The following is a 27935-nucleotide window of genomic DNA, read 5'->3' on the forward strand; positions in this document are numbered from 1 at the left end:
CCGACAGCCGCCTGGACTGGCCCTGTCGGCACCGCCCCCTGCGATCCTAACGGCCTCGGGCGGCGGCCCTCGGCGCCCCGCCCTTCCCGGGCCCGCCCCCGGCTCCATCTTGCCCGAGATCAGTTTGGGACGAGACGCTGCTCCACCGGGTCAGGTGAGGAACGGCGTACCCTACCGTTGCCATCCCTCGTCCCCCTCGGTCGCCTCGCCCCGGCCTGCTCTGAGGCCTGCCAGCCGGGAGAGGGCGGGGCCCCGCGTGTGTCCCCGAGCAGGGGGGCGCTGGAGGAGCCTGTGGGCCCCGGGAGTGGCCGGTGACTCGGTGTGCGCGTTTTGGGACCCGGGCTGCCTGGTGGGGGCGTTCGGGCGGGGGCGCATTAGGGCGGGATCGGCGAGGCGGCCGGGCAACGGGAAGTCCTGTTCGCCGGTCGTCTGTGCCCCTTGGCTGTCCGGAGGTCCGAGGGAGCTCACTGCCCGAGGGGCCTCCCGCGCAGGCAGGTGGACCACAGGTGGAGGGGTTGAGGCCAGAGGATGGCCCTGCTGAAGCGACCCCAAGGAGGGCTGAGTAGGAAAACCGGTGAGCAGCACCGAAAGCTAAGTCCGGCTGGTGACTAGACTTCCTGGTGACACAGCAAATTTAGGGAAACTTGGGACGTTTGTACTTGCTTAGTGAACCTAGGACAGAATGCGGAAGCCTAAAACTGTACACTGGTTCAGGTTTATAATTCTTGGAAACTATTCAGGGAAGTGGCATTCCAGATTAGATTCCTAGTACCTTAGCAGCAGCAAACGTGTGCTGATTTGAGCCCAACCTGTGTGAACAATTCTACAGGAGATGGCTGATGTCTACCATAAAGTGACAGAAATGAAAAGAAGTCGTCCAACTGCCTTCAAACTCTCTAATTTCTGCCAGCTGGTGGGGAGCTGATCTGATAATCTGTCCTAATTAGATAATGAGTGTAATGAGTTACCTATCAGGCAGGGAAGGAGTTCAAGTACTAGATAGGGAGGTAGAAGAGAGAATTTTGACCACTGCAAAGTGAAGCCTCCTTTCAGTCCTCACTGGTGGTGACTGCCTACCCTGTCCATGCAGAGCCTAGTCGTGCCTCCAATTCTTTATTGAAGGGCCCTTGCTGACAGATTTAAATGGTCTTTCCCAATCAAGAGGCAGGTTTTGGAAAATTGTAGTATCTGCTGTTGGCCATCTTCATACACCCTTTCTATTTTGTATTTGTTTCATAAATTTGCAACAGCTGCCTCCTGTGTTCCTGGGCTTCATGCCATCTCTGAGACTTGAATAGTGAGACCCACCCCTTTTAGTAGTTGACTCACTGGGTGGAGATGGTTTGGAAAACCAAGAATGCTTTTCTAGTCTTTTAAAAGTAGTTGCTGACGGAGGATGTTGAAAAGGAAATAAAAGTTCTGGTTCACTGGTATAGTCTGATTATTCCTTGGGCAAAGTTGAGTAGTTTGTTGAGTCACCAAACTCGGGTTTGTTTCAGCTTTTTACAAAAGCTTTTTCAATCTGCGTTTTGAATAGATGATACATGCATAATTCCAAAAGGACACTTAGCACTTTTTTTTAGTACATTGAAAAATCTCCTTGTTATGCCCCAGCTCTCCTCTCCAGAGGCAGCAGTGGAGTACTGTTTCCTACTTTCTTGAGTATACTTTCAGGGATATTCTCTCTATATACAAGCAAATAAATGTAATTTTTACACATTTGGTTGCAAATTATGTAGTTTTTCATCTTGCTTTTTTCCCACTGAATATGACTTAGAGTGGTTTCACATATGAGTAAAAAGAGAGCTGCTCATTTTTAATAGTTGCCTAACACTTCATTGTATGGTTATCCTTAATCTGTTTTACCTGTTCCTTATTAATGGACTTTTAGATTGTTTTTAACTGTGCCACTTGGCCTGCGGAATCTTAGTTCCCTGACCAGGGATTGAACCCAGCCCATGGCAGTGAAAGCACTGAGTCCTCTCCACTGAACTGCCAGGGAATTCCCAACCTTTTTCTGTTACAAATAGTGTGTAATGAATAGCTTTGAACGTATATAATTTTGCATTTGTGTAAGTATTTTTATGAGGTACATCCTGGAAATAGAATTGCATTCTAGTCCTTTATATAATTATATTTCAAAATGTACCCAGATTCATTTTCTTAAAGTTGCTTTAAGTTTTCTCATGTACGGATAGTCTTTATCTTCATTCTGTTCAGAAACTCTTGTTGACGTAATTCCTCTAGTGCCTTTAAAGGTAAGATTTAATGTAGTAGCTAAAGGCTGTAGAAATAGGACTTTGTCACTGGAACAGTTCCTGAGATTTAGAAATTTAAATTGTTTTTGTAGTCTTTGGTGCTATAAAACTTGTTGCCTTTAAAATTATTATTGGGCTTCCCTGGTGGCGCAGTGGTTGAGAGTCCGCCTGCCGATGCAGGGTACACGGGTTCGTGCCCCGGTCCGGGAGGATCCCACATGCCGCGGAGTGGCTGGGCCCGTGAGCCATGGCCGCTGAGTCTGTGCGTCCAGAGCTTGTGCTCCGCAACGGGAGAGGCCACAACAGTGAGAGACCTGTGTACTGGAAAAAAAAAAAAATAATAAATAAAATAATTATTAATTTCTCCCATAAATTATTTTCAGACTTCTTCACTTTATTTTGACCCTGACCTCTTTTACCCTTGGTCCATCTGACTGTTCTTGGATGATATTGTTTCTCCTTTACTCCTTTTTTTTTTATCAGCTGGGCTTGGGGAAGAAGACAGCAAAAAATGATTTAACATCCTTTGCATCCAGGTCTTTGGATTCCAAATGACTGTTTTAAAACTGACTGGATCAGTTTTCTTATTTTCTTTCAACTTCGACTAAATATATGCCCATTCATTCTCAATTTAGCAAGTTTTTAGCTTCTATACTGTGCTTATGTCATAAGGAGCACTATAATAACTTAAATTTATTTTCTCATTTTCCTCCCCCCCCATCTCTGTATCAGCACCTAGGACAGTGCTTATTAAATAGTGGGCTTTTGTAAGTGTTGAACTGGATTTGTTTGGGGTCCTTTATTAAAAAATTTTTTTATTGGAGTATAGTTGATTTACAATGTTGTGTTAATTTCAGGTGTATGGCAAAGTGAATCAGTTATACATATACATATACATATATTGACGCTTTTTTAGATTCTTTTCTCATACAGGCCATTACAGAGTATTGAGTAGAGTTTCCTGTGTTATAAAGTAGCTCCTTATTAGTTATCTGTTTTATATATAATAGTGTGTATATGTCATTGTTTGGGGTCTTGATAAAATGAAATACAAATCATTTATAGCTGTATTGGGGAGACGAGCCAAAACACATATTGAAAAATTTGGCAAATTAGGTGGTAGATTCAGAAATGCCAAAATATTCTGGTATCAAAATATCATTCACAGACCAGCAGCAATAGCATCACCTGGAAGCTTAGTTAGGAATACAGAATCTTGGGCCCCATCTCAGAACTACTGAATCAGTCTGCCTGCTAGACTCTTTTGACAGAAGGTGTGTTTTGATTAAACCCTATGACAAAATATATCTTCAAAGGCCTTAATCCTTATAGGAAATTACAGAAGACATTTTTTATTGTTGTTACAGAATGTCGTACCCGGGCTATCCCCCCACAGGCTACCCAGCTTTCCCTGGATATCCTGTAAGTATTGCCACTTATGATACTAAAATAGCTCATGTCCTTGGCACAGATCTTGTATAGAACTAGCCAGCCCATGACAGATCTTACAAATATGCTAGAGCAGGGGTCATAAATTCAAATGGCCAGAAGTACTGAGTAGAGTTCATGAGTGAAGGCAGGTGTTGTGGGGAACTACAGGGACTTGGCTCACCTGTGGAAAGGCAGCAGTTAGTCAGGTTAAGCCGCATGTGTCCATGCAGGGAGGCTGACCCAGTGTTGCTGGATAATTCCATATCTTCAAGTAAAGCCAACAATCTGGATTTTATGTGAAATTGCCCAATTGTTAAAATTGGGAAATGAATATTTTAAAATGTTAAATGCTGTATGATTCAGTACAACATGTAGGTAAGCTAAATCGATCCTGAGTCACTGGGGTTTTTTGTTGTTGTTGTTGTTTTTAAGTATTTATTTATTTTTGGCTGCGTTGGGTCTTCGTTGCTGTGCGTGAGCTTTCTCTAGTTGCAGAGATCGGGGGCTACTCTTTGTTGTGGTGCGTGGGCTTCTCATTATGGTGGCTTCTTTTGCTGCGGAGTGCGGGCTCTAGGCACGCCAACTTCAGTAGTTGTGGTGCACGGGCTTAGTTGCTCAGCGGCATGTGGGATCTCCCCGGACCAGGGATCGAACCCGTGTCCCCTGCATTGGCAGGCGGATTCTTAACCACTGTGCCACCAGGGAAGTCCTGAGTTACTGGTTTTTAATCTTTGTGTTAGAAGATTTAAAATAACTTAAGAGGGGGCTTAAGAGAAAGCCCTCGCACAGAAACGAAGACCCAACACAGCAAAAATAAATTAATTAATTAATAAACTCCTACCCCCCAACATCTTTAAAAAAAAAAAACTTAAGAGGAGCTTGACTCATAGGTAACAAATTGCAGTGGATTAGAGGTCCCTGGATTAGTACTTCTGAGACTTTTAGTATTTGGAGTGCATGTTATAAATGTGCTACCAAGTTCTGCCTTGTTGATGTCTATACTATTCTGAGGACTAACCTCATAGCTGAGGCATAAGTAAGAATTGTGTTTCAATTTTATGCTCATAAGTATGCAGGGCTTCTTTCTAACTCTGGGAGAATAGAAAGAGGGGCCTATACAGATTAGTGTATATTCTTATGTAAAGTGAATATATAGCTCTCCTGAATTTATCATTGAAGAGATGAGAATTATGAATATGTTCCCAGGTCCCTATGTACTAAACTGGACTCTGACCACCATTTCAGTCAATATCAGCTAATTGTTAAAACAGACAACCCTAACATCCCAATGACTTAAAGCAATAAAAACTTATTACTTGCTTACTTCAGTCTCCTGGAAGTCAGTGGTGGGGGTGGCCGGGGGAAGGGTGTGGTGGGGAGCTAGGAGGCTTTGTTCCATGTCGTCTTGAGGGTTCCCAGGCTCCTTCCATCCTCTGTTGCCTTGGAGTCCTCCACTGGATCTTCTGCTTCCAGCTGGCAGATGAAGGAAAAGAGAGGGGAAGAGAGAGCTTAGAGGATTGGGCAGAAAGTTAAGGGGACCAGGCTGGAAGTCGTGTATGTTACTTCTGTCCACATTCGTTTACCAGTATTCAGTCATATGGTCCTATTTAACTGTAACGGGGTCCTGGGAAATGTAGTCTAGTTTTGTGGCCTGGGAAAAAGTTTAGTGAACATGTAACAGTCTCTCCACACTTAGACATTGTGTGATCTGAACTGAGGTCCAAAATGTCACACCCAGTGTATGACTCAGGTCACCTTATTTTTTTTTCCCCCTGTTATGCACAGGTCCAGATGTGTTGCAAGAAAGCCATGAATTCTTCTCTTTAGGGTAGAGAGGCAAATCTTCCTATTATTTCCAGGTGCTAGGAAAATGAAGGAACTAATGAGCTTTGCTAGTTGTTCCTGAAGGCTTGAGGTTTGGAAAGAGCCTGGTTCTTACTCCCAAATAGAGAAACAGACCCTTCTTGCCTAACACAGGTAGATTTATATATAACTGAATTCTGACAAACAAGTGTCCTGAAAAACTAGTATGCTGATAAACTAGTATGAGATACCAGGACTTCTAATGGGCTTTTTAATATGTAAAAGAATAAGCTAGACCTTAACAGTTATCTTTGTTTGTTTCCTTAGCTAGGTTCTATTTCTCGGTGATCACATTCATTTGAAAATTTTTCTGGTTTTTCAGCCTGCGGGTCAGGAGTCATCTTTTCCTCCTCCTGGTCAGTATTCTTATCCTAGTGGCTTTCCTCCAGTGGGAGGAGGTGCCTACCCACCAACACCAAGTAGTGGCTACCCAGGAGCTGGAGGCTACCCAGGAGCTGGAGGCTACCCAGGAGCTGGAGGCTACCCTGCCCCTGGAGGCTATCCCAGTGCCCCACAGCCAGGGGGAGCTCCATCCTATCCTGGAGGTGAGTCCTGGGTTGTGGAATTAGTATAGCATTTTTTTTCTTCTCTCTTTAATCCTCTCGGTTCCTTCTTGTTTTGTACGAGGTCAGAGTTGCTCTTAGCCTACTTTCTACCTTAGACAGTAAGGACCTAGCTGGCAAGATGAAGGATAAAGGTTCTAAGGAGGCATGAAAGCTGGGAGCAGTCTCCAAAATTCTGTTGTGAAAGGAATTAGAATAAATCTCATGGTAATAAAGGACCAATATATAATGGTTTGGTTGATAATTTGTAATCTTAAGAACTGATTAAGATATTTCATTTGGCATGATTGTGACCTTAGGACAGCTTTGTCCACAGTATGTAAAAAACCAAACCAACCAAACAAACAAACAAAAATCTTAGCACTTTTGTATTATAAGTTATTAAGGCAGATGAATGAAGTAACCTTTTTTTTAAATTTATTTTTTAATGGGGAAGGATTTGTTGAGAAATTGAATTTAGACCAAAAGGGACTACTGCTATAGCATTAATAGTATATTTTCTTCTACTGTTTCTAAAGTTTTCACTTCAATCATGAGAACTGTCACTGTAGTTTGTTTCTTTTTTTCTCTTGTTCTTCCTCCAGGCCAAGGGTTTGGAGCCCCACCAAGTGGAGCAGGCTTTTCTGGCTATCCACAGGCACCCTCACAGTCTTATGGCGGGGGCCCATCCCAGGTCCCACTACCTGGTATGTACTAACTGTCCAGAGAAAAACAGTACCTTGATATTTTGAATCTTGCAGTTGCTGTTGAAGGAACTTAGTAGTTTATGTTTGGAATCGTCTTTAGTAAACGTTTATACTAAATACTTCTTAGGTAGTATATGGTTTCATGAAGTGTATTAATTTGATGAAAAAGTTTAATCAGCAAGATGGTAATAAGGACCTATGTTTTCAATAAAAAAAAAATTACCTGTCCTGAAGCCAAAAAGCAAAACCTTCAGGAACTTTTCTGCTCATTAGTATAGCACAAAGGAAACAACCCCCAGAACTATGTCCTGTCATCCTTTCCAGATGGAATCAGAATTTAATCTGGTTCAAGTGTTTTGTTCTTTTTTTAGAGTATTGTTTATAAAGAAATTATGTTAAATTATTTTAAAGAAATTAGGACATGGAATATTTTAAAAGGTCCTTGTGACCAAAGTTGGTTTTTGATTCAGTAAATTATAAAACTTAAAAATTATCCTAGTGAATAGTGTGAATATTCTCATATGTTTCCATATTCATAATAAATCAGTGCTGTTTTGAAAAATTAAATCAGTTAAGACCTGATTGCTGTATTTTTTCTTAATATGTAGGTGGTTTTCCTGGGGGACCGATGCCTTCTCAGTACCCTGGAGGACAATCTCCTTACCCTAGTCAGGTATTTTTTTTTTTTTCCTACCTTTTAAATTTAGTCTGGGTAACTGGATAATGCTAAGGAAGGGCACTACTCCTTTGCTAACATTAGAGGTTTCCATGAAGCAGAGGAGATGGTCTAAAACAGTTCACTTAAGACTTTAATCTTTGCTTCTGTTAGACTCCATGCTCTTTGGTCCACCTGCTTTTAAGTACTGTCCTGATGACTTTAATAAGACAAACATAGGTCCCTTCTCACAGGTGATGACACCCATACTCTTTTTCATAGTGATTCACTTGGACTCTTGGCGTTGGTTTTAGTTCTTTTTCCTCCTCCCTTGCTGGCAGTATAACTATGAACTTACTGGGTGGTTGATATTTCTGGCAGTGTTTTATGAAGTATGTTTTTGTTTTCCTTTTTTACCTTTATAACTTTCCACTCTTCTTTCAGATCAATACAGAATCCTTACCTTCCTATCCTGTTTTCTCTCCTGTTTCTGTGGATTATAGCAGTGAAGTAAGGTTTTTTAATGTTCACTAATCACTAGATCTCCTATATATGCCTTCATTTGTTTCTAATTTCTCCTGTATTTGTCTCTCACCACTTCCTTGAGGGCTCATTGTATCTGTTTTTATCTTTATGTCCCTGTAGTGCTTGGCAGGGGTTTAAATACAGTAGTCAATTAATGTCTGTTAAATTGATTTTTCAGGAGTCTCAGAAGGTCTCCTGTATATCAAATCTTTGCCCTATCTCAATATAGCTCCTTATTTTAATATTAAGTTTTATTCTTTAATTGACTTGTTAATTCTTTTATATCCTATGCAAGTTAATAGGAACATAAGCAGTTTTATGTTTACCTTATCTTGATTTTCTCATTTCATATTGTCTGTTCATAAAGATCTAGCATTTTAAAGCTTTTTTTAGGCTGGGATTGGTAAGGGGTTACAGAATTAGAAGAAAAAAACTTAGCCATTTTCTGGCTTCCTTTCCAGATTTGAGGAATTTTTGAGCTCCAGAGAGGCCACACAGCTAGTGAAAGTCAAAGCTGAGACTAGATCCTAGCTCTTCTGCCTCTTAGACCAGTGGTCTCTGTTATACAGTGCTAATTTGCTGATACAGTAAATGATATTCCTCCAAAGCCCATAGTAAATAGCTTTCAATCTTTTTTTAAAAAAATTGTTGATTATTAATCATATTATAAATCTGTAGTTATTCTAATCATTTGTTATGAGAATTTTTATTTTAGTTTAGTTTAAGCATGCATTTGCTTTTAAAGACATCATTTTATGACTGAATATAAAAGATTTTTAAACATAAAAACACTAAAAGTAAAATACACATGCAGCTTATCTTGCATAACAATTACAACCCTAAATTGAAACCAGGAAGTTACAGAGCAGTAGATTTTGGGAGATGGAAAGTGGAATAGATGGAAGTGAAATAGACTACCTTGTGAGGGGTGAGCTCCCTGTCACTGAAAATCCCCTGATAGAAGTTGGTGTGTGTGTATGTGTAGGTGTGTGTGTGTGTATAGGAAGATGTAAAGAAAGTTTTTGTCTTGGGGCCAGGTGACCTCTCCTGATTGACCCAATTCTAATTCTATGGCAGTTTTTCATCAGGAAGATCGGAATGAAATGGAAGGCAAAGGGTGGCACTTTTGGTGGCAGATAGTATGGGCTTTGCTGTACTGAGAAATCCTCTGTAGTTAGAGTTTTGACCTCAAGAATATAGACCCTGATTTCTTTGAGTTCAGTATAATGCCTGCAGAATGATAGTATTCTTGATGAAGATTCACTTCAAACTTAGACTTTCAACAAAGAATAAAACAAAACCATTTTTCCCTCTAGATGAAAAATGGAATAAGTCTTTTGGTGGTTGTTCGTTTTTAGAAACAAGAGGATGACAGAAAATGATAGTCGTCAAATAGTGCATGATGAGGGTTAGTTTCTCTTACTGTCTAGTTCAGTGTATTATAAACAGAAGCTTCTGCCCTGCTTAGGATTTTAGTGACAGTGGTTACATCAAAGAAAACTTTCATCAGTGCTTGATACATTAAGCCTCATGTAAAGGCAATATGTTGAAAAATTTTTTCTGCTTGAATATTTGCTACAAGTAGAATAATTTTAGTTTTTCCTTAAAACCAATATACAAATATTTCTTGTTAGTTCTCTGCTTACATTCCTGGCTTAGAAACTACTGAAGGATGATTGTTAGGGCTTATTAGTAGAAGAAAATGTTGGCGTGAGAGTAGAGATGAGTGGGAGGAATTACTGACCATAAAAATGTTTGTCGAAGGGTCTGGTCTCCTTCTCCCCAATCACTTTGCCCCTACAAAGGGGCATATTGGTTGGCATATTGCTGTTGCTGTATTCAATGGGTATAACTCGAAATACCGTTTCAGTTGCCTAGAAAGCAACTGAATCATTTTATGTTTTGAAATGATGTTGATTGCATCTTTAAATGATATTTTAGAGATACTTGGTTAAATAAAATATATTATTAAAATTAATTTTTAAAAAATGTGATGGGGGGACTTCCCTGGTGGTGCAGTGGTTAAGAATCCACCTGCCAATGCAGGGAACACGGGTTTGAGCCCTGGTCCGGGAGGATCCCACATGCCACAGAGCAACCAAGCCTGTGCGCCGCAACTACTGAACCTGCGCTCTAGAGCCCGTGAGCCACTACTACTGAGCCCGCGTGCCACAACTGCTGAAGCCCACGCATCTAGAGCCCATGCTCCATTAACAATAGAAGTCACTGCAGTGAGAAGCCTGCGCACCGCAACGAAGAGTAGCCCCTGCTCGCTGCAACTAGAGAAAGCCCGTGTGCAGCAACGAAGACCCAACACAGCCAAAAATAAATAAATTAAAAAAAAAATGTGAAGGGATATCATCTTGCTGTATCCCATCTCTCTTAAACCCTGATTCGAATATTTTAAGAAAACTAATGAATTGTTTCATAGCTTTGTATTTAAACTTTTTTAAACTTAATTTTGTAATAATTTCAGACTTATAAAAAAGTTGTAAAAATTGTGTACAGAATTCCTGTATACATACAGTTTACTCAGATTCTTACATAAATACAGTACAGGAAATAACAGTTTTATAATACTATTACCCAACCTTTAGACTTCATCACTTGTCCCAGTAATGTCCTTCTGGTTCAGGATCAAATCCAGGATGAAACATTGCATTTGTTGTCATGTCTCTTAAGTTTCCTTTAATATGAAATAATTCTTCAGTCTTTGTTGTTAATCACCTTGATACATTGGAAGAATACTACCAGTTATTTTGTAAAATATTCCTTAATTTGTGTTTGTCTGATAAGTCCCCCTGATTAAATCTAGGTTATGCCATTTTGGCAGGAATACCACAGAAATGATGTCGTGTCCCTAGTGAATCATATCAGGAGGCACTAGTTGTTGATTTACCCCATTCCTGGTGATAATTGGTTTTGATCATTTGCTTCAGATGATGTCTGCTAGGTTTTCTGCTGTAATGTTACAAAGTATGCAAATATCTTGGTTCTCATTATACTTTTACCCACTGATTTTAGCATCCATTGATGATTCTTGCCTGAAACACTTAGTACTGTGGTCTTTGTCATATGGTGATTTTTAAATTTCTTTATAGATTTGTATTTAAAAACATATAGTCCTTGTTTTGCTTTCTGGTTTATTTCCTTATAAAATTGATGAAGAATATTGTAACTCCCAGAGTCTGTAGTCATCAATTTCATTTTCATGCTTTTCTTATTATAAAATGATTTATGTCTAATAATCAGGGCCCGTACAGGAAATGAAGAGCTATTACCAAAAGTATATTGCTTGTTTGAAATCTCATTGGGCAAGTCTGGCTCTACCTCACTAAAGCCATTATTATATTCTTTAAATAAAACACTGCCACTCGCACTATCCAGGGATCAATCTCTTTTTTGCCCTCCTGTTCTACCAAGAAGGAAACCAAGGCATGGAAAGATTGTGACTATCTTCACAAGCTTGACTCTCTTGTTTCCTGAAAGTTTGGTGTCTGGCTGTCTTTTGGTGGGAGAAGGATAGTCTCTGTCTGTTCCAGAATGAGCCATGAAAATAAATATCCTTATCCTAAAACCTAAGTACTGGCTTCCTTGCCTAAGAGTGATGATCAGAGAAGTCTTTTTTTTCCCCCCCAATATTTATTTATTTATTTTGTCACACCAGGTCTTAGTTGCAGAAGGCAGGCTTCTTAGTTTCAGCTCACTGGCTCCTTAGTTGTAGCACATGGGCTCCTTAGTTGCGGCAGGTGGGCTCCTTAGTTGTGGCATTCAAACTCTTAGTTGCAGCATGCATGTGGGATCTAGTTCCCTGATGAGGGATCAAACCCGGGCCCCCTGCATTGGGAGTGTGGAGTCTTATCCACTTCGCCACCTGGGAAGTCCCATAATCGGAGAAGTCTTAAGTTGTCTTCCTGTAAGCAGAGAAACCGGAGTTGGCTTTTTTTTTTAAGTTAGTATTTTTTTTAATAAGATGTTGAACATTTTTTCATATTATTTTTCTTCCAGTTTTTTGAGACCCAATTGAAATATAACACTGTATTAGTTTTAGGTATACAACATGTTGATTTGGTATATGTATGTATTGTGAAATGATTACCACAATAACTGATTTGGATTTTATGCCTCTTGTTCTCAGCCTGCTTCGATGACTCAGGGAACTCAAGGAACAATCCAACCTGCTGCCAACTTCGATGCCATGAGAGATGCAGAAATTCTTCGTAAAGCAATGAAGGGTTTTGGTGAGGAAAACATATTTTTGTCTCATTTACAATCAAATTCAAGTGATTGTAGAGTAAAAATAAGCTTTATATCATAAACCAAGTTTATATGTGAGCCTGTGTGCACATCCCTCAATTTAATCTGGCACCAGACACCTTGTAAGCATCTAAAAGATGTCATCAAGGAGCACCCCACACAGACCTCATCCTTACTTAGACATGTATGGTTCTTTCAGGTACAGACGAACAGGCAATTGTAGACGTTGTGGCCAATCGTTCCAATGATCAAAGGCAAAAAATTAAAGCAGCTTTTAAGACCATGTATGGCAAGGTATGTTTTGTTTCCTTTTCAGGAGTGAGCATGAACAGTGGCCTTACACCCTGCATTCTGTCAGGTTGTTTACTATCTTTTTACTCATACTGGTGAGTACAAAGAAGAGACAACTAGATTTCAGAGACCCCAGGAGAGGTGTATTCAATATTTCTTTCTTTCTTTTTTCTTAAATAAATTTATTTATTTATCTGTGGCTGCGCTGGGTCTTCGTTGCGGCACGTGGGCTTCTCATTGTGGTGGCTTCTCGTGTTGCAGAGCATGGGCTTTAGGTACACGGGCTTTAGTAGTTGTGGCTCGTGGGCTCTAGAGCGCAGGCTTGGTAGTTGTGGTGCACGGGCTTGGTTGCTTCACGGCATGTGGGATCCTCCTGGACCAGGGCTCGAACCTGTGTCCTCTGCATTGGCAGGCGGATTCTTAACCACTGCGCCACCAGGGAAGTCCCATCAATATTTATTTCTCTTAGAAGGCTTTCCAATTCTAGAGTAGTCCTTGATCTCACAGTCATACCTATTTACTATGTCTGGTAGGTGACACATGTTCAGTAAAAAGTAGATAATGACCACAATCCTGATCAGTAGCTTGGTTCTCAGTTTGCTCCTTACAGTTGGATTCAAGGAGTTCTTATGTAGCCCTTGCTTATTTTTGGTCCCTGGTATCATCTTTCACTCCTCTTCCTCCCTCTAAACATATCTTGTATTATGACTTCATAGAACTTCTTGCCATTCCCTGCACACATACTTCTGTGTTTGGTATATGTTGTTCTCTTGTCCTGGAACAACTTTTCCTTTTTTCCTGCATGGCAAACAAATTCTCCAGGATTTGTCTTGATTAAGCTACTTTGTGAAGTTTCTCTCATTGCTCTGGCATAATTTGGCTGCTTCTTCCACTGTGGTCCCATAGCACTTTGTAAAACCTCTGCTGTAACTAACGTCACTGCCCGCTCCCCAAAACTGTGAGCTCCCATCAGGCAAACCATGTCATATTCATCTTTGTATTTATAGTACCAAGTACAGGAACACTAACAGATAGCCACTTAAATATTTGTTGAGTGGATGATCAGTGACTAAATCCAGCAAGATTCTGTGGCTGAAAGGTGTCATCGTTTCTCAAATATAAAGGGCAAGACTGGGTAGCATTGGTTTGCCATTTAGATAGGAATCCTAAACATTTTCCGATATCCTCTGAATCCAGTTTACTTTTCTCAGAATGGAAGTAGAGTTCCACTGGCTGGTCCCACCTCATCTTTTCTACTTTGCCTGCCCAACCCAAAATCCACTTCCTTAGTCTTAAGGCTGATTAAGTGACACAAACTCTAGTTTCTCTTAGGGCTCAGCATCAGACTCACTTTTCTCGCAAAAGTATTTTCCACATTATGAATTTCTTTAGTTCACATGTGGTCTGTGCTTCGTTGTCCTGAATTTTCTCATACAGCACCTTTGAATTAAAACTAAATTCCCAGCCTATTTTCCTTACCCACAGCCACCTTTTCTCTTGACTTCTTATTAATAAAAATACTATTCCTCTAGCCTGCCTTGGAGTCTTCTTTGATTCCACACTCTTCTTTGTCAATTAATCAGTGAATATTGTTTCAGTGCCTACTGTATGCCAGGCACTGCTTTGTCCTAGCAACTGGTTATTGACTATGTCTTATTGATCTAATCTGTAAAAGAGCTCTTTAAAAATGTGTCTTCTGTCTCCTTTTTTTCTTTCCACCACTCAAGTCCAAGCCTTTATTACTTCTTACCTAAATATTCCAGTAGCCTAAATTTCATTTATAGCCTCTGTCGTCATAGTCCGTCCTGCCTGTTGATACTGCCTGTTGTTGCTATATCAATGCCATTTTCTTACGTAAAAGTTTCCAGCAACTCCTCCCAACATGCAGAATCAGATCCACACTCTTTAGCTTGGTATTCAAGGTAATAATCCAAGCATGTAGTTACAACTTTGTTTTACTAATCTCTGAAAACATTACCCTCTAACAAAATTGGTTGTCTTGTTGTTCCATTGAACAAGCTTTGCTCATTCTTGCCTCTATACTGTTGATTCTCAATCTTAGCTGAGTATCATAATCTCTTTTCAAACTTAAAAACACACGCAGAATCTCTGGGTATTCATTCTTGACATAAGTGTTGTTTGTGTTTTTTTTTTTTTAGAAAAATTCTGCAGATGATTTTAATGCATATAGCCAAGGCTGGGAACCACTTTTCTGTTCCTTGTTTGTGTTCTTTCTCCTTGCCTGAAATACCTTTCTTCTTTCTCTTTGCCTGCTAATTTTTACATATTCTTCAAGATCTGGACTAAAAGTTTTCTCTGAGCTCTCTAGCCCACTTTAACTTTTCCTATTTCAGCTTATTTCTGTGCTACTTACTCATCTCACGCTGGAGTACAGGCTGCTTTATATTAACTTTTTAAAAATGTTTATCTTATCTTTTCAAATAAGAACACGATGATGACAATTTCTGTTTCCTCATAGAGTAAGAACAGTTTCTTATACTAAGTAAATATCTGTTTATCATTTTGTTAATTTGAATTATTCTTTGTTTCCTATACCTCTTATTTTGTACCTAGTGTGGTGGTGGAACTATAATAAATTTATTATTAAGTGTTTATTGATAGAATGAGTAAAATATATCTGCTTGAGTGTAATAAACTTAAATATTTATTCCTTAGTATATAATATTCAGAACAGCAATTGAGGCTTTCATATAGCAATTCAATTCCATTTTTTCATATTGTCCTTAAAAAATTTAAGCAAAACAAAATTTGGAGAGCACATATACTTAGTTTGTATTTGTAATTTAACAGGATTTAATCAAAGATCTTAAGTCAGAGTTAAGTGGAAATATGGAAGAACTGATCCTTGCCCTGTTCATGCCACCTACGTATTATGATGCCTGGAGTTTACAGAATGCAATGAAGGTAGTATATGGCATTTACTTTGAGTATTTTGTCCTATTTCAAATGTAAAGCCCCATAAATTTTGGCAGTTCTGAATTTATAGTGACAGCTAAATCAGTACATTATTTTATATCATCTGAATATATAGAGCTTTTTAGGTCTGGAGGCTAAAGAAATATTTGATGGAACAGTAAGATTTAACTACTTTCAGAAATTTCATGATTTGTTGTATAATTCTCCCTTTCTTCACTTCACATAGGGAGTAGGAACTCAGGAACGTGTATTGATTGAAATTTTATGCACAAGAACAAATCAGGAAATCAGAGAAATTGTCAGATGTTATCAATCAGAATTTGGACGAGACCTTGAAAAGGACATTAGGTCAGATACATCAGGGCATTTTGAACGTTTACTTGTATCCATGTGCCAGGTGAGTATAGCATGAAAGTTTGGGTGTTGGTGGAGGGAACATTTTTTACTGCCTGTTGCCAGTGGCCATTCTTTATTCCTTTTAATATTTAGCCCCCTTGGAATCTTGACATCTTTAGGAGGGACAATGCAGAATCCACTGTACAGGTTTCTTTGTAGTCACTACTGAAATTTATTTCTGCAAATCTGGCCTTTGTAAGGAATCAGAAATTAACCTCTTTGAGGTTGTATGAAATCAGAAATCAACTTGAGGCTCTGTGTCTTAGAATGGCGATGAATCTGTACTTTTGAGCTTAGCATTGTACTGCCAGTTAAGTCGGACCATCAACTGAAGGTATGTAGGTCCGCCATGCAAGTGCTACAAGAGTGAGGACTGTGAGGAGAGCCAGAAATGCAGAAAATGTTTCAGCGTTCACAGTACTTAGTACTGTGGGTACTGTGCTTAGTACCCTCCTTGTTCTGATTCCCCAAATGTGCTGGAAAAGTGGCAGAAAATTCTCCAAATAGGGTATTTGGAATGATACTACAAATACACTTAGAATGAGATAATCAGGGTATATTTGAAAGAGATGAGGCAAAATACTAGCACACTGATTCAGTATCAGGAGTTGTTGGCTATCCTGCTAGTGCACAGGTTGGACAGTCTTGAAGATGCTAAAAGTAGAGGAGAGGCTCTTCACAGCAAAGGGAGGTAGTTGCAGAAAAGACAGTGTGCCAAAGTGCGTGGGTATGGAAATGAGAAAAGAAAGCAAATGGATGGGAGGACATTGAATTTACCCACAACAGAATAACAGGGCAGGGGAGTAGGTTAGCATGAAAAGAAAATCAGGACCAGAGAGTTAATGCTAAAAAATGATTATTAAGACTTTAATGAGGTGCTGAATATTTCTTTATGCAGGGTTCAAGGCCCAGCCATCTTTCAAAGTAAAGGTCCCTATTCCAGGGAGTGGCTTCCTAGGAAAATGGGACTGTATTATGTGCTTGAATCCAAAGGCAATCATCTGGGGAGTTGTTCCTGAGCTCCTTTGCCTGTGCTGTGTTCAGTAGTCCATTTAGAATATGCTTCTACACATGCCTTGTGCCCAGTGCTCTTCAGGAGACAGTTTTTCACCTTCAAGGAACACCTCTCCATTTTGTTGCTCAGACAGACACTGAGACTCCAGAGGGCAGCCTTTCCTTTGTTTGGGTTTGTGTTTCTATTGATATTTTTGAGAGAAACCAACTACCCATCTAAGCTTTACTCTTGTTCAGGCCCAGGCCCTCCCTCTCTTCTTCCCAGTGAAGAGTTTGGTCTATAAATTGGTACAGGCTAGCAGTACTTGAGTTATTTATAACTTCTTCTAAAAGGCTCACATGTCATTTTCGTGTATACATTCATAATAAATACTTGTATATTAAGATTACACTTGGATGAATGAAAGGACGTTCATGAAACCTCCATATTATATACTCCCTCCTTTGACTTAAATTCCTTGAGGGGAGGGGCCCTGTCTTTCTTGTGTCCCCACCACTTAGCACATCCTGTTGTTTCTGTTCCTCTGGAGAACCCTGACTAATACAGCCTGGTACAAAGCAAGTGCTCCATACCTTATAGTTATATGGATGAATACAAAGCGGAACTCAGTATAATGCATATTGATCTTAAATCCCAGCTAAGCAGACTCATAATTTATTTGAGTGGTAGTTTATATCTCCTATTAGAGGAGGTCCTCAGCGTGGCTCAGTAGTCGCTTCATCATGAGAAATCTAAAGTTACTTCAGACCCTGGAGTTCAGGGATATCCAGCCTCCAGGAAACCTCAGTGCTTCTCTCTCCGAACTGAACAGGGGACGGTGCTTATTGGCTCAGAACATGAACCGATAGAAGTAGACCCTATCACAAGAGAAGTGAAAAATGAAATTCCTTTCGTGGCAGAAGGCTTTCTCCCGGAGGATAGAAGTGGCTGCATTGTTAGTGTTCAGGACTTGCTAGATCACGAGTGTGTGTGTGTGGCCACAGCCTCTGGAGGTGTCATACTTTGCAGTCTCAACACACACCATTCTGTTTCTCCTGGCCCAATTACCACCCTTCAAGCCACCTCCTCAGAGAAGCATTCTTGGACTCTCCTGGGCCATTTGTCATTCCCTGCTCTGAGCCTGCACTTAATTCCCAGAGACCTCAGTTATAACCCTAATCCCACTGTGGAGGCATCTTTTATCTCCTTAATGGGAAGAATGGAGTGGCCATAGTCACTTCCAGTTCTTGTGGTTTCTATCATGCCTAGTCTCTTAATACCTGTTAATAAATGTTTATTGAATAAAAACAAAAACAAAAACCCCAAAACTTCTAAACCAAGGACCAAACCCTGAAGAGTAACTTTTTTAAGAACCCCTTTCTCTTGGTGTACCAAGAGAAAGCTTTTTAAAGTGAATGTTAATAAAATTTTCCACACTTTCAAAAATAAAACGTGTGTGTGATTTTTCATGGAAAACTTTTCTGATTTAATTTAGCTCTCAAAGCCCTGAAAACCTCTCATTTTAATATAACCTCATTAAACCATGGTCATATAAAATCCAAAGTTGGCAGTGTAATAAAGTACTAGTTACACTAGTATAGTTTCTTTGGAAATGAAAGATAAGTGTGACAAACTTTATACATTAATTTTTAGTAAATTGTCCCTTTAAATCCAGAAGTGACTAGATTGGAAAAACTTTTTTTTTTCTTTTACAATTTTATTTTACTTTTTTGTCACATGGCATGCAGGATCTTTGTTCCCTGAGCAGGGATCGAACCCGTGTCCCTGTCATGGGGACCTGTCCCCTGCAGTGGAAGTGCGGAGTCTTAACCACCAGACCACCAGGAAGTCCCAGAAAAAAATTATTATTTTTTTTAATAGAACTTGTATCACCTTCTTCTAATTCCTGCCTTCCTCTTTTGCAGGGAAATCGCGATGAGAACCAGAATGTTAACCACCAGCTGGCTCAGGAAGATGCTCAGCGTCTCTATCAGGCTGGTGAGGGGAAATTAGGGACAGATGAATCTTGCTTTAACATGATTCTTGCCACAAGAAGCTTTCCTCAGCTGAAAGCTACCATGGAGGCCTATTGCAGGGTATGAGCTTTTCTTTTGAAGATTTGGCTTCTATTTTAAGGTGTGAAAATATTTTAACCACTATACTTTTTGTTTACAGGTGGCTAATCGAGATTTGTTAAGCAGTGTCGGCCGTGAGTTTTCTGGAAGTGTTGAAAGTGGTTTGAAGACCATCTGTAAGATACTTTAGTGTTTTGCTTTGTTTTGTTTGTAAATGAGTGAGGCTTTGAATAGTTGTTCCCATTAAGTGGTGATTATTAATATAGCCTCCCTGGAATCTGCTTAGGCAGAGGCCAAGCTAACCCTCTGTTTTTATATGCAATTCTCTATGAATGGTTGGTGGTGTGATCAAATAGGATTGTTTTGAAATTATTTGGTCTTTATTCTCTATGCCCTTCTTGAGGAGTATACAAAAGTATATGATAGATTGTGGCATTTCCATTAACGTGAATAGGAAAGCCCTAAGGAACTACGGAGTGCCACCACACAAAGCGTCATTTTGAGCTCTCCAAAACACCTTTCAAGTACTTAGCCCAATGAGACCCTTTTCCATTTGGAAATTAAAAACCCAGTTTTTGGTGTCCTGACATTCAGATGTTTAATGAAATGGAAATTTCATTCTCATGGAGAATATAAAACTAAAGAGACTATTAGTAACACATTGATATTAGCAATTGAATATCTTACAAATACTACTATAGTAATTGTAGCTAACGTAATGATGTATAGTTAGTACATCTCTACCATCTGCAGGAAGAGACTTTGCTAATTTAATTTTCCTAAGAGAAAACATGTCAGATTTCTTATTATCATTCTCAAATCTTTGCTCAAATCTGTGATTTCTTTTTTTATATTGGAGTGTATCTTACATCCTTCTCTCAGTCAAATGATATATTTGACATCTAGAATTCAGATTTTAGTCATTATTCCTTTTAAGTAAGATATTACCAGGGCACAGTTGCTACAGATTTTCTCACTTTAAGGGGGAAAATGTGAAGAGGCTAATGACTGCATCTATGGAGAGAAAATGGGATTTTTTGGCCAGAGGGAATCTTGTAGAATTGAAGGTAGCCTGTCTGATGCTGCTGGAAAGAAAGGTGGAGGCTGAGAAAAATCAAGGGGACAATATCTTCAGCTCACCTCAGATTTCTGAGATGATTACGTAGAAAATGATCAAAAGCAGCTAGAAGTGATAGATGGTGTGTGCACACCTTTTTCAAGTCATTTCACGTCTGAAGCGTCTCTCACTTGCAGTGCAGTGTGCCCTGAACCGCCCTGCCTTCTTCGCTGAGAGGCTGTACCATTCTATGAAAGGTGCCGGCACAGATGACTCCACCCTGGTCAGGATTGTGGTCACTCGAAGTGAGGTGAGGCTTTCTCTGTTTGTCTGATCTTACTTGATTTTGAATGTTGATCCTTTTTTCTTAGCAATATTAAACACATTTTTTTCTTCTAGTTTTATTGAGATATAATTGACACTGTGTAAGTTTATAATCGGCACTGTATAAGTTTAAGGTATACAGCATAGTGATTTGACTTATATACATCATGAATATTTTCACAGTAAGTTTAGTGAACATCCATCATCTTATATAGATACAAGATTAAAGGAAGATGTTTTCCCTTGTGAAGAGAACTTTTAGGATGTACTCTCAACAACTTTCATATATAATGTAAAGCAGTGTTAATTATATTTATCTCGTTGTACATTACATACCTAGTACTTACTTATCTTATACCTGCAAGTTTATACCTTTTGACTGTCTTTCTCCAATCTTTCCTCTCCAACCCCTCACCTCTGGTAACCACAAATCTGATCTCTTTTTGTATGAGTTTGTTCATTTTTGAAGTATAATTGGCCTATAACACTATGCTTATTTCTGTTATACAACATAGTGATTCGATATTTCTATACATTTCAAAAGGATCCCCATGATAAGTCTAGTTATGACATGTCACCTTACAAAGATATTACATAGTTATTGACTATATTCCCCACACTGTACATTTCATACCTGTGACTTACTTATTTTGCAACTGGAAGTTTGTACCTCTTACTCTCCCTCACCTATTTCTTTCCTTCCCCCAACCCCCTCCCTTCTGGCAATTACCTGTTTGTTCATTGTGTCTATAACTGTTTCTGTTTTGTTATGTTCGTTCATTTGTTTTTTTACATTCCACATATAAGTAAAATTGTACAGTATTTGTCTTTCTCTGTCTGACTTAGAATGTTAATTTCTTAAAAGTTCCTTAGTTGGTTGTCAATCCCTCAGGACTGACATTAAGAAAGGGCTCTCTTTCTCACGGCTGGTAGCGATTGTATAAAGCACAGTGTTCACTTTCCTCATGCTGTGAGAGAGGCTTGCTTAAGTGAAACAGACCGCCAGGGAACTCCAGATGTTTATTTTTTGGTTTTCATTTTGCTTATGTAAAAAACTGTATGAGGGAGTTCCCTAGTGGTCTAGTGGTTAGGATTTGGCACTTTCACTGCCATGGCCTGGGTTCAGTCTCTGGTCAGGGAACTGAAATCCTGAAAGCCACGAGGTGCGGGGGGAAAAAAAAAGAACTGTATGAAGGACCTATGCAGGTTAATCCCATTGGACATAAAAATTCTTAAAATTTAGCATATACTTAATTATGAAATAACTGTAAAAAATTTTATATTTATCTTTTTACCTAAATATAGCCTCAGATGTATTCCTTTCTTTGACTTTGTTTATTTAGTGGACTTCTTTTTAATCAAAAGAAAACATATGCTATGAAATTATATGAAAGAAGGTAAATCATTTTTTAAAAGAGAACCGTAATACAGTATTTGGAAAAACCTTCTTGTGTATTTGTTTTTAGACTTAAATTTTCTAAGCAGGATCCCTTTTTCTTTAATTATAATAAAATATACATAACACAAGATTCCCATTTTAATCATTTTTAAGTGTACAGTTCAGTGACATTAAGTACATTCACATTGTTGTACAACCATCACCACCAAAACTTTTTCACCTTACAAAACTGAAAACTCATTAAACGATAATTCACCATTCTCCTTGCTCCCCAACTCCTGGCAACCACCATTCTGCTTTCTGTCCTATGTATTTGACTACTCTAGATACTTCATATAAGTGGAATCATACAGTATTTGTCCTTTTTAACATCTTCAAGGTTCATCCACATTGTAGCATGTGTCAGGATTTCCTTCTTTTCTAGGGCTGAATAATGTTGCATCGTATGCATACACAACTTTTTGTTTATTCATTCATCCGTCAGTGGACACTTGGGTTGCTTCCACTTTTTGGCTGTTATGATTAATGTTGCTGTGAACATGGGTGTACAAATTTTGAGTCTCTGCTTTCACTTTTGTGTATACCCAGAAGTGGAATGGCTGTATTATATGGTAATTCTGTTTTTATTTTATTTTTTTGAGGAATTACCATACCATTTTCCCGTGGCAGCACCAGTTTACATTCCTACCAGCAATGTACAAGAGTTCCAACTTCTCCACATCCTTGCCAACACTTGTTATTTTCTGTGTTTTTGATAATAGCCATTCTATCAAATGGTTTTTAAATGACTAATATATTTGGAATAGTAGATGAAACTAGTATCACCCTTATTCAATATCTTTACAGAACAGTGAATCAGACATTCACTGGGTGACGCTAGTACTGGTATGAATGCTAGCTATAAAATGCCAGTCATCTGGTGTTTTTTCCCCTCTGCTTTGGTTATAATTAGGATCTTTTCACTATTAAAGAATAATTCTAATATCAGTTTTCTTTAACAGCTGTTTTCTAATATCAAAAATATCATGTCTTGCATGCAGATTGATCTTGTACAAATAAAACAGATGTTCAGTCAGATGTATCAGAAGACCCTGAGCAAAAGGATTGCAAGTGATACGAGTGGAGATTACCGAAGGCTTCTTCTGGCCATTGTGGGCCAGTAGGAGAGATTTTTTTAAATGAGTGAAGCTATTCAGAGCTTATCCTTCAAAGCAATGACTGACCTGCATGCAGCAACATCAATCCTCACCTACCCAAAAGAGCTTTGTACTAAAGACTGTGTCAGGGTATTTGTGCTTGGTTTGCACATGTGGTTATTGCCTTAATTCCAATGTTATTTTTTTCTCTATATACGATCAAGTAAAGCCATATCACAATGATGAAGTAATAATGCAATGTTTGTAAAGCATAATTCTCACTGCTCTTATTCTAAACAGGATACCAAATTGAATAAAAGTCACAACAGTCTGTAATTCTGTGTAATAATATTGAATAAAAAATTCAATATTGAATAAATTTGAATAAATATTGAATTTAAAAAAAACCCTTGCCTTCCATTGGACAGTTATAGTTGGTAATATGTCAAAACTGTATTATTTTTTTAAAAAATTCAGCTCTTTTGACCTAGAAGAGCAATTTGCATCTTACTTTACATAAATAGGTATTCTATATTCATAAACACTAAACTTCCCACATAGAAAATAGTTTAGTATTGCCTGTAATAACTTTTAAAAGAGGGATTATGTGTTTATGTGCATAAAATATATAGCCTACTTTTACGTCTACTGAGACTGCCTAGAGATCTTTATTGGCCCTTGATTTTTTAAAAAAATTTATGAAAGACTTTAATTTTAGTTGCAATTTAATCGTGATTCAAGACAGTGAAGCTTGACACATAAGAGGTGCTGAATTAATGAATAAACGAGGCTTAAATCATCTTCCTGGGAGACTGAATACTAGCTCTTTGGAGAAGTAGTTCAGGGAGTCAGTGATTTCAAACCTGGCTTTATTCCCAGTACTGAGCAATTACTTATCGAGTATGTTGAGCATTACAGTAGGTTAGGGAAAGTATCAATACAAAGGAAGGAGGTTTGTAATCTAGTGGGGGGTTCTAAACAAAAATTAGGATACAAGGAAATTGTAAATGTTAGATTATAAATTCTGCTGAAGGTAATAACCCTATTTGTTCTTTGTGTTGAGCTCCCCGGTACAAAGCAGATATTTAATACAGATCTGGTGAATGATTGTACTAAAAATTGAGGGGGAGAATAGTAATTATCAATTATATTTCGATAAACATTTGTTTTGTGTAAGTACCAAGGGACATACATACAAGGTGGTATAAGACACAACTTTACTCTTAGAGAGATAGACCTATGTACAATTGTAGCGCAGGGCAAAAGCAAGATACATAGGTAGAAGGATCACTGGCTAAGATAGATTTTTTTTTTTTTTTTTTTTTGCAGTACACGGGCCTCTCACTGTTGTGGCCTCTCCCGTTGCGGAGCACAGGCTCTGGACGCGCAGGATCAGCGGCCATGGCTCACGGGCCTAGCTGCTCCACGGCATGTGGGATCTTCCCGGACAGGGGCACGAACCCGTGTCCCCTGCATCAGCAGGCGGACTCTCAACCACTGCGCCACCAGGGATGCCCTAAGATAGATTTTTGATACAGGTTTTGGAAAAGTAAGTAACAGTGATGGGATTTGGTAAAGGTGAGAAAGAGGGGTGTAAGGTACCAGGGAAAGATATGAGCTATATATTTTTAAACTTTTAAAAATTGAGGGCTTCCCTGGTGGTGCAGTGGTTAAGAGTCCGCCTGCCAATTCAGGGGACGCAGGTTCAAGCCCCGGTCCGGGAGGATCCCGCGTGCCGTGGAGCAGCTCGGCCTGTGCGCCACAGCTGCTGAGCCTGTGCTCTAGAGCCCTCGAGCCACAGATGCTGAGCCCATGTGCCACAACTGCTGAAGTCTACACGCCTGGAGCCCATGTTCCGCAGCGGTAGAGGCCACCTTAATGGGAGGCCTGCGCACCACAGTGAGGAGTAGACCCTGCTCGCTGCAAATAAAAAGAAAGCCCGCACACAGCAGTGAAGACCCAGCACAGACATAACTAATTAATTATTTTTTAAAATTGAGATATAATTCATATATCATACGATTCATCCTTTTAAAGTGTACAATTCAGTCGTTTTTAGGATATTCATGCATTTGTGCAACAATCACCACAATCAATTTTTGAACATTTTCCTCACCCAAAAAGAAAACTTATACCCATTGGCAGTCATTCCCCCTTTCCCCTCCTCCTGCCCAGCCCCTGGGAATCACTAATCTACTTTCTGTCTCTCTGGATTTCCCTATTGGGGTTTTTCATATGAATGGAATCATACAATGCGTTGCCCTTTGTGTCTGGCTTCTTTGAATTAGCATACTGTTTTTAAGACTCACGTGTGTAGTAGCGTGAATCAATACTTCATTCTGATTTGTGGCTGGATAATCCATTGTTGGATATACACTTTGCTTGTCCATTTATCAATTGATGGACATTTGGGTTGTTTTCACCTATTGACCATTATGAATAATGCTGCTATGAACATTCATGTACAAGTTTTTTCTGTGGACACATGTTTTCAATTCTCTTGGCTATAGTACTATGAGTGGAATTGCTGGTACATACAGTATTTTTATGTTTAACTTTTTTTTTTTTGCTGCTCATTAGAACATTTATTTCTCAGAAAATAAGTTTAAGACAGTCATATTACAGTAAGTAAAACTAACTTTTGTATTCTTTACAGGCATAGATTTTTCTCTTTATTACCTCTCTTATACCATCTGTTAGAAACAATTCTAGAAAGCAAATAAAGTCACTTTCTACAATAAATAGAGCATCGTGTGCTTCACAGCAGACGTGACTGAGACATAAGCCCCATGCCACAGCAGGACCTGAACCGTTTCCCGTTCTAAAAGAGCAGTTTTAAAAATGAGACTCAGAGAGAGACTGAAAGATTCAAAGAGGCTGAAAAAAAAAAAAGGGAGAGAGAAAGAGACTAAGAAAGTGTTGGGGGGAAGAAAGAGACACACAGAGAGAGTATGTTTAACCTTTTGAAGATCTGCCAGACTATTTTCCACAGCAGCTGTATGCACCATTTTACGATCCTACCAGCAATGAATGAGGCTTCCAATTGCTCCTCATTCTTATCAACACTATCATTGTCTATTTGAATATAGCCATCCTAGTGGATGTGAAGTGGCATCTCACGGCGGTTTTGATTTGCATTTCCCTAATGACTAACGAGCATATTTTCTTGAGATTATTAGCCATTTGCATATCTTTGGAAAAATGTCTATTCAAATACCCATTTTTAAATTCGGGGAACTAGGATCCTGCAAGCCTTACAGCGAAAAAAAAAAGGTATGTGTGCACAAGGTAGGATAGTTATTTCAGCGCAGATTCACTCACAACCCTCACTGGGGGAAAAATCCAGAGATAAATGCCTTACTCAACAGTTGCATAGTTTTATTTAGAGAACTGTTATGACTTATAACACTGCAACTTAAAAAAATCTTTTTCTTAATTTTTATAATTTTAATATGTTTATTAGCAGAAATACAATTTGTTTTTAAATTTTGGCTCTGGTAATTGTATCCTAAGCAGAGTTTCCATGGGGAGTAGTGTGTGGGTGTGTGTATAGTTTAATAATTTCTTTTGAAATAGTTTCAAATGTATAGAAAAGTTGCCAGAACAGTACAAAGAACTTCCATGCTCCTATTTCCTCTTCACCCAGATTCTCATATAGTTAACATGTTGTTGGTTCATTGCTCACTCTTGAGTATGTGTGTGTGCGCGCATATATCCTTTGTTATTAGTCTTTTTCTGAAACTTTTGAGGGTTGAGAGAGCAAACTGCAGTCATGATGTCCCATCACTCCTAAACACTCCAGTTGGTATTTTCCCCCAAACAGGGACACTCTTCTACATAACAGCAAACAATCTTCCACACCAGGAAATCAGTATTGGTACAACACTACTACCCAATCTACTAAGCCCATTCAAATTTCGCCCACTATCCCAACAATGTTTCTTTTCCTTTCTGGGTTAACATGCTATACAGGAATAAGTATTGCATTTAGTTGTTGTGTATCTTCAGACTCCTTTAATCTGCAAGAGTTGCCAGTCTTTCATGGCCTTGACAGTTTTATTAAAGGGTACAGACCTTAGTTTCTACAGGACGGCTTACAACCGAGGTGCCTTGTTTGCAGGAGTACCACAAAATGATGCTTTGCTTTTCCCAGTGAGTCTCATCAGGAGGCACAAAATGTAGACTCCCTCCCAACACTGGTGATGTTAACGTTGATCACTTGGTCATGCTGGTTTCTTAAATTCACTGTTTTTCCCTTTGTAATTGATTAGTATTCCAAAATCATGCCAGTATCCTATTCCTCATCAAACCTCCACACACCAATCTTACCACTGAAGACTCATGTCTAAATCATCCACTTCTATAGTTGGTGCCAAATGGTAATTCTCTATTTCCATCATTGGGTTGGCATTCTACTGTTAGAAAGAGCTTTCCTTTCTCTTCATTTATTTATATCAATGTGAACTTGTGTATTCCTATTTTATTCAATGGATTGTAATCCATTATTATCATTGTTTATCTTGATCCTCAAATTGTCTGTGATTTGGCCAGGAGCCCCTTCAAGCTGGCTCTTAGCAGTGCAACATTTTAAAGTTGTATACTTCTAAGATTCATCCATGTTGTGAAGAGCTGTAGTTCATTCATTTTGACTCCTTTGTAATGTGTGATATTGTGAATATATATCAGTGTATTCATCCACTCTTCCGTTTGAGTTGTTTCCAGGCTTTTGCCATTGTATTTTGCCATTCCAACTCTAAAGTAATGTTGAATTTCAAACGTATTAAATTTTTGCATTAACATCATATACTTTGAGTCTGTTTATTGTATAAATATTTAGCACTAGAAGCAGTGCGGTTTTGCATCCTCCCCAACAGTGTGTGAGACACAGGCTCCCTTTTAAAGTATTGTCTTATGTGCATTTTTCACGGAGAAAGGTTTAAATGACCTGTTTTCAAAACCGTTTAATAAAGGCTTTTATTTTATCTTTAAATAAATTTGCTTTTGGTTTTTCTCCTATTTATGGAGAGATACTGAAAGAAAGGGGTCGAAAAAGCAAACTCGAGAGGTGGAAATCTTTGTACTTAGCCA

At 38.9% G+C, this 27935-nt stretch overlaps 1 protein-coding gene across 2 annotated transcripts; it reads left to right on the forward strand.

Annotated features, from left to right (window-relative positions):
• The first annotated feature begins 75 nt into the window (after positions 1–75).
• ANXA7 (annexin A7) lies at positions 76–27649 on the forward strand. 2 transcript variants are annotated; one of them, XM_060034798.1, is made up of 14 exons: positions 76–154; positions 3626–3680; positions 5875–6097; positions 6700–6801; positions 7410–7474; positions 7901–7966; positions 12120–12222; positions 12438–12532; positions 15341–15454; positions 15693–15863; positions 18782–18952; positions 19032–19107; positions 20186–20298; positions 22752–27649. In XM_060034798.1, exons 2-14 carry the CDS (start codon positions 3627–3629, stop codon positions 22872–22874), a joined length of 1476 nt encoding a protein of 491 aa, XP_059890781.1. In that variant the 5' UTR covers positions 76–154; position 3626; the 3' UTR covers positions 22875–27649. The 2 variants fall into 2 exon arrangements, with proteins under 2 accessions (XP_059890781.1, XP_059890780.1); XM_060034797.1 differs by lacking the exons at positions 76–154; positions 7901–7966 and having other exon boundaries at positions 3607–3680.
• The last annotated feature ends 286 nt before the right edge of the window (positions 27650–27935 follow it).

Source organism: Delphinus delphis, chromosome 16 (assembly GCF_949987515.2).
Source record: "Delphinus delphis chromosome 16, mDelDel1.2, whole genome shotgun sequence".
In the NCBI taxonomy this organism is placed as follows: domain Eukaryota; kingdom Metazoa; phylum Chordata; class Mammalia; order Artiodactyla; family Delphinidae; genus Delphinus; species Delphinus delphis.

Excerpts from the sequence above, each read along its gene's own strand:
- ANXA7 (XM_060034798.1), top strand. The coding sequence starts at position 3,627 with ATGTCGTACCCGGGCTATCCCCCCACAGGCTACCCAGCTTTCCCTGGA. Across the intron at positions 3,681-5,874 it reads CAGCTTTCCCTGGATATCCT|CCTGCGGGTCAGGAGTCATC; the intron begins GTAAGTATTGCC and ends CTGGTTTTTCAG. Across the intron at positions 19,108-20,185 it reads AAGTGGTTTGAAGACCATCT|TGCAGTGTGCCCTGAACCGC; the intron begins GTAAGATACTTT and ends TCTCACTTGCAG.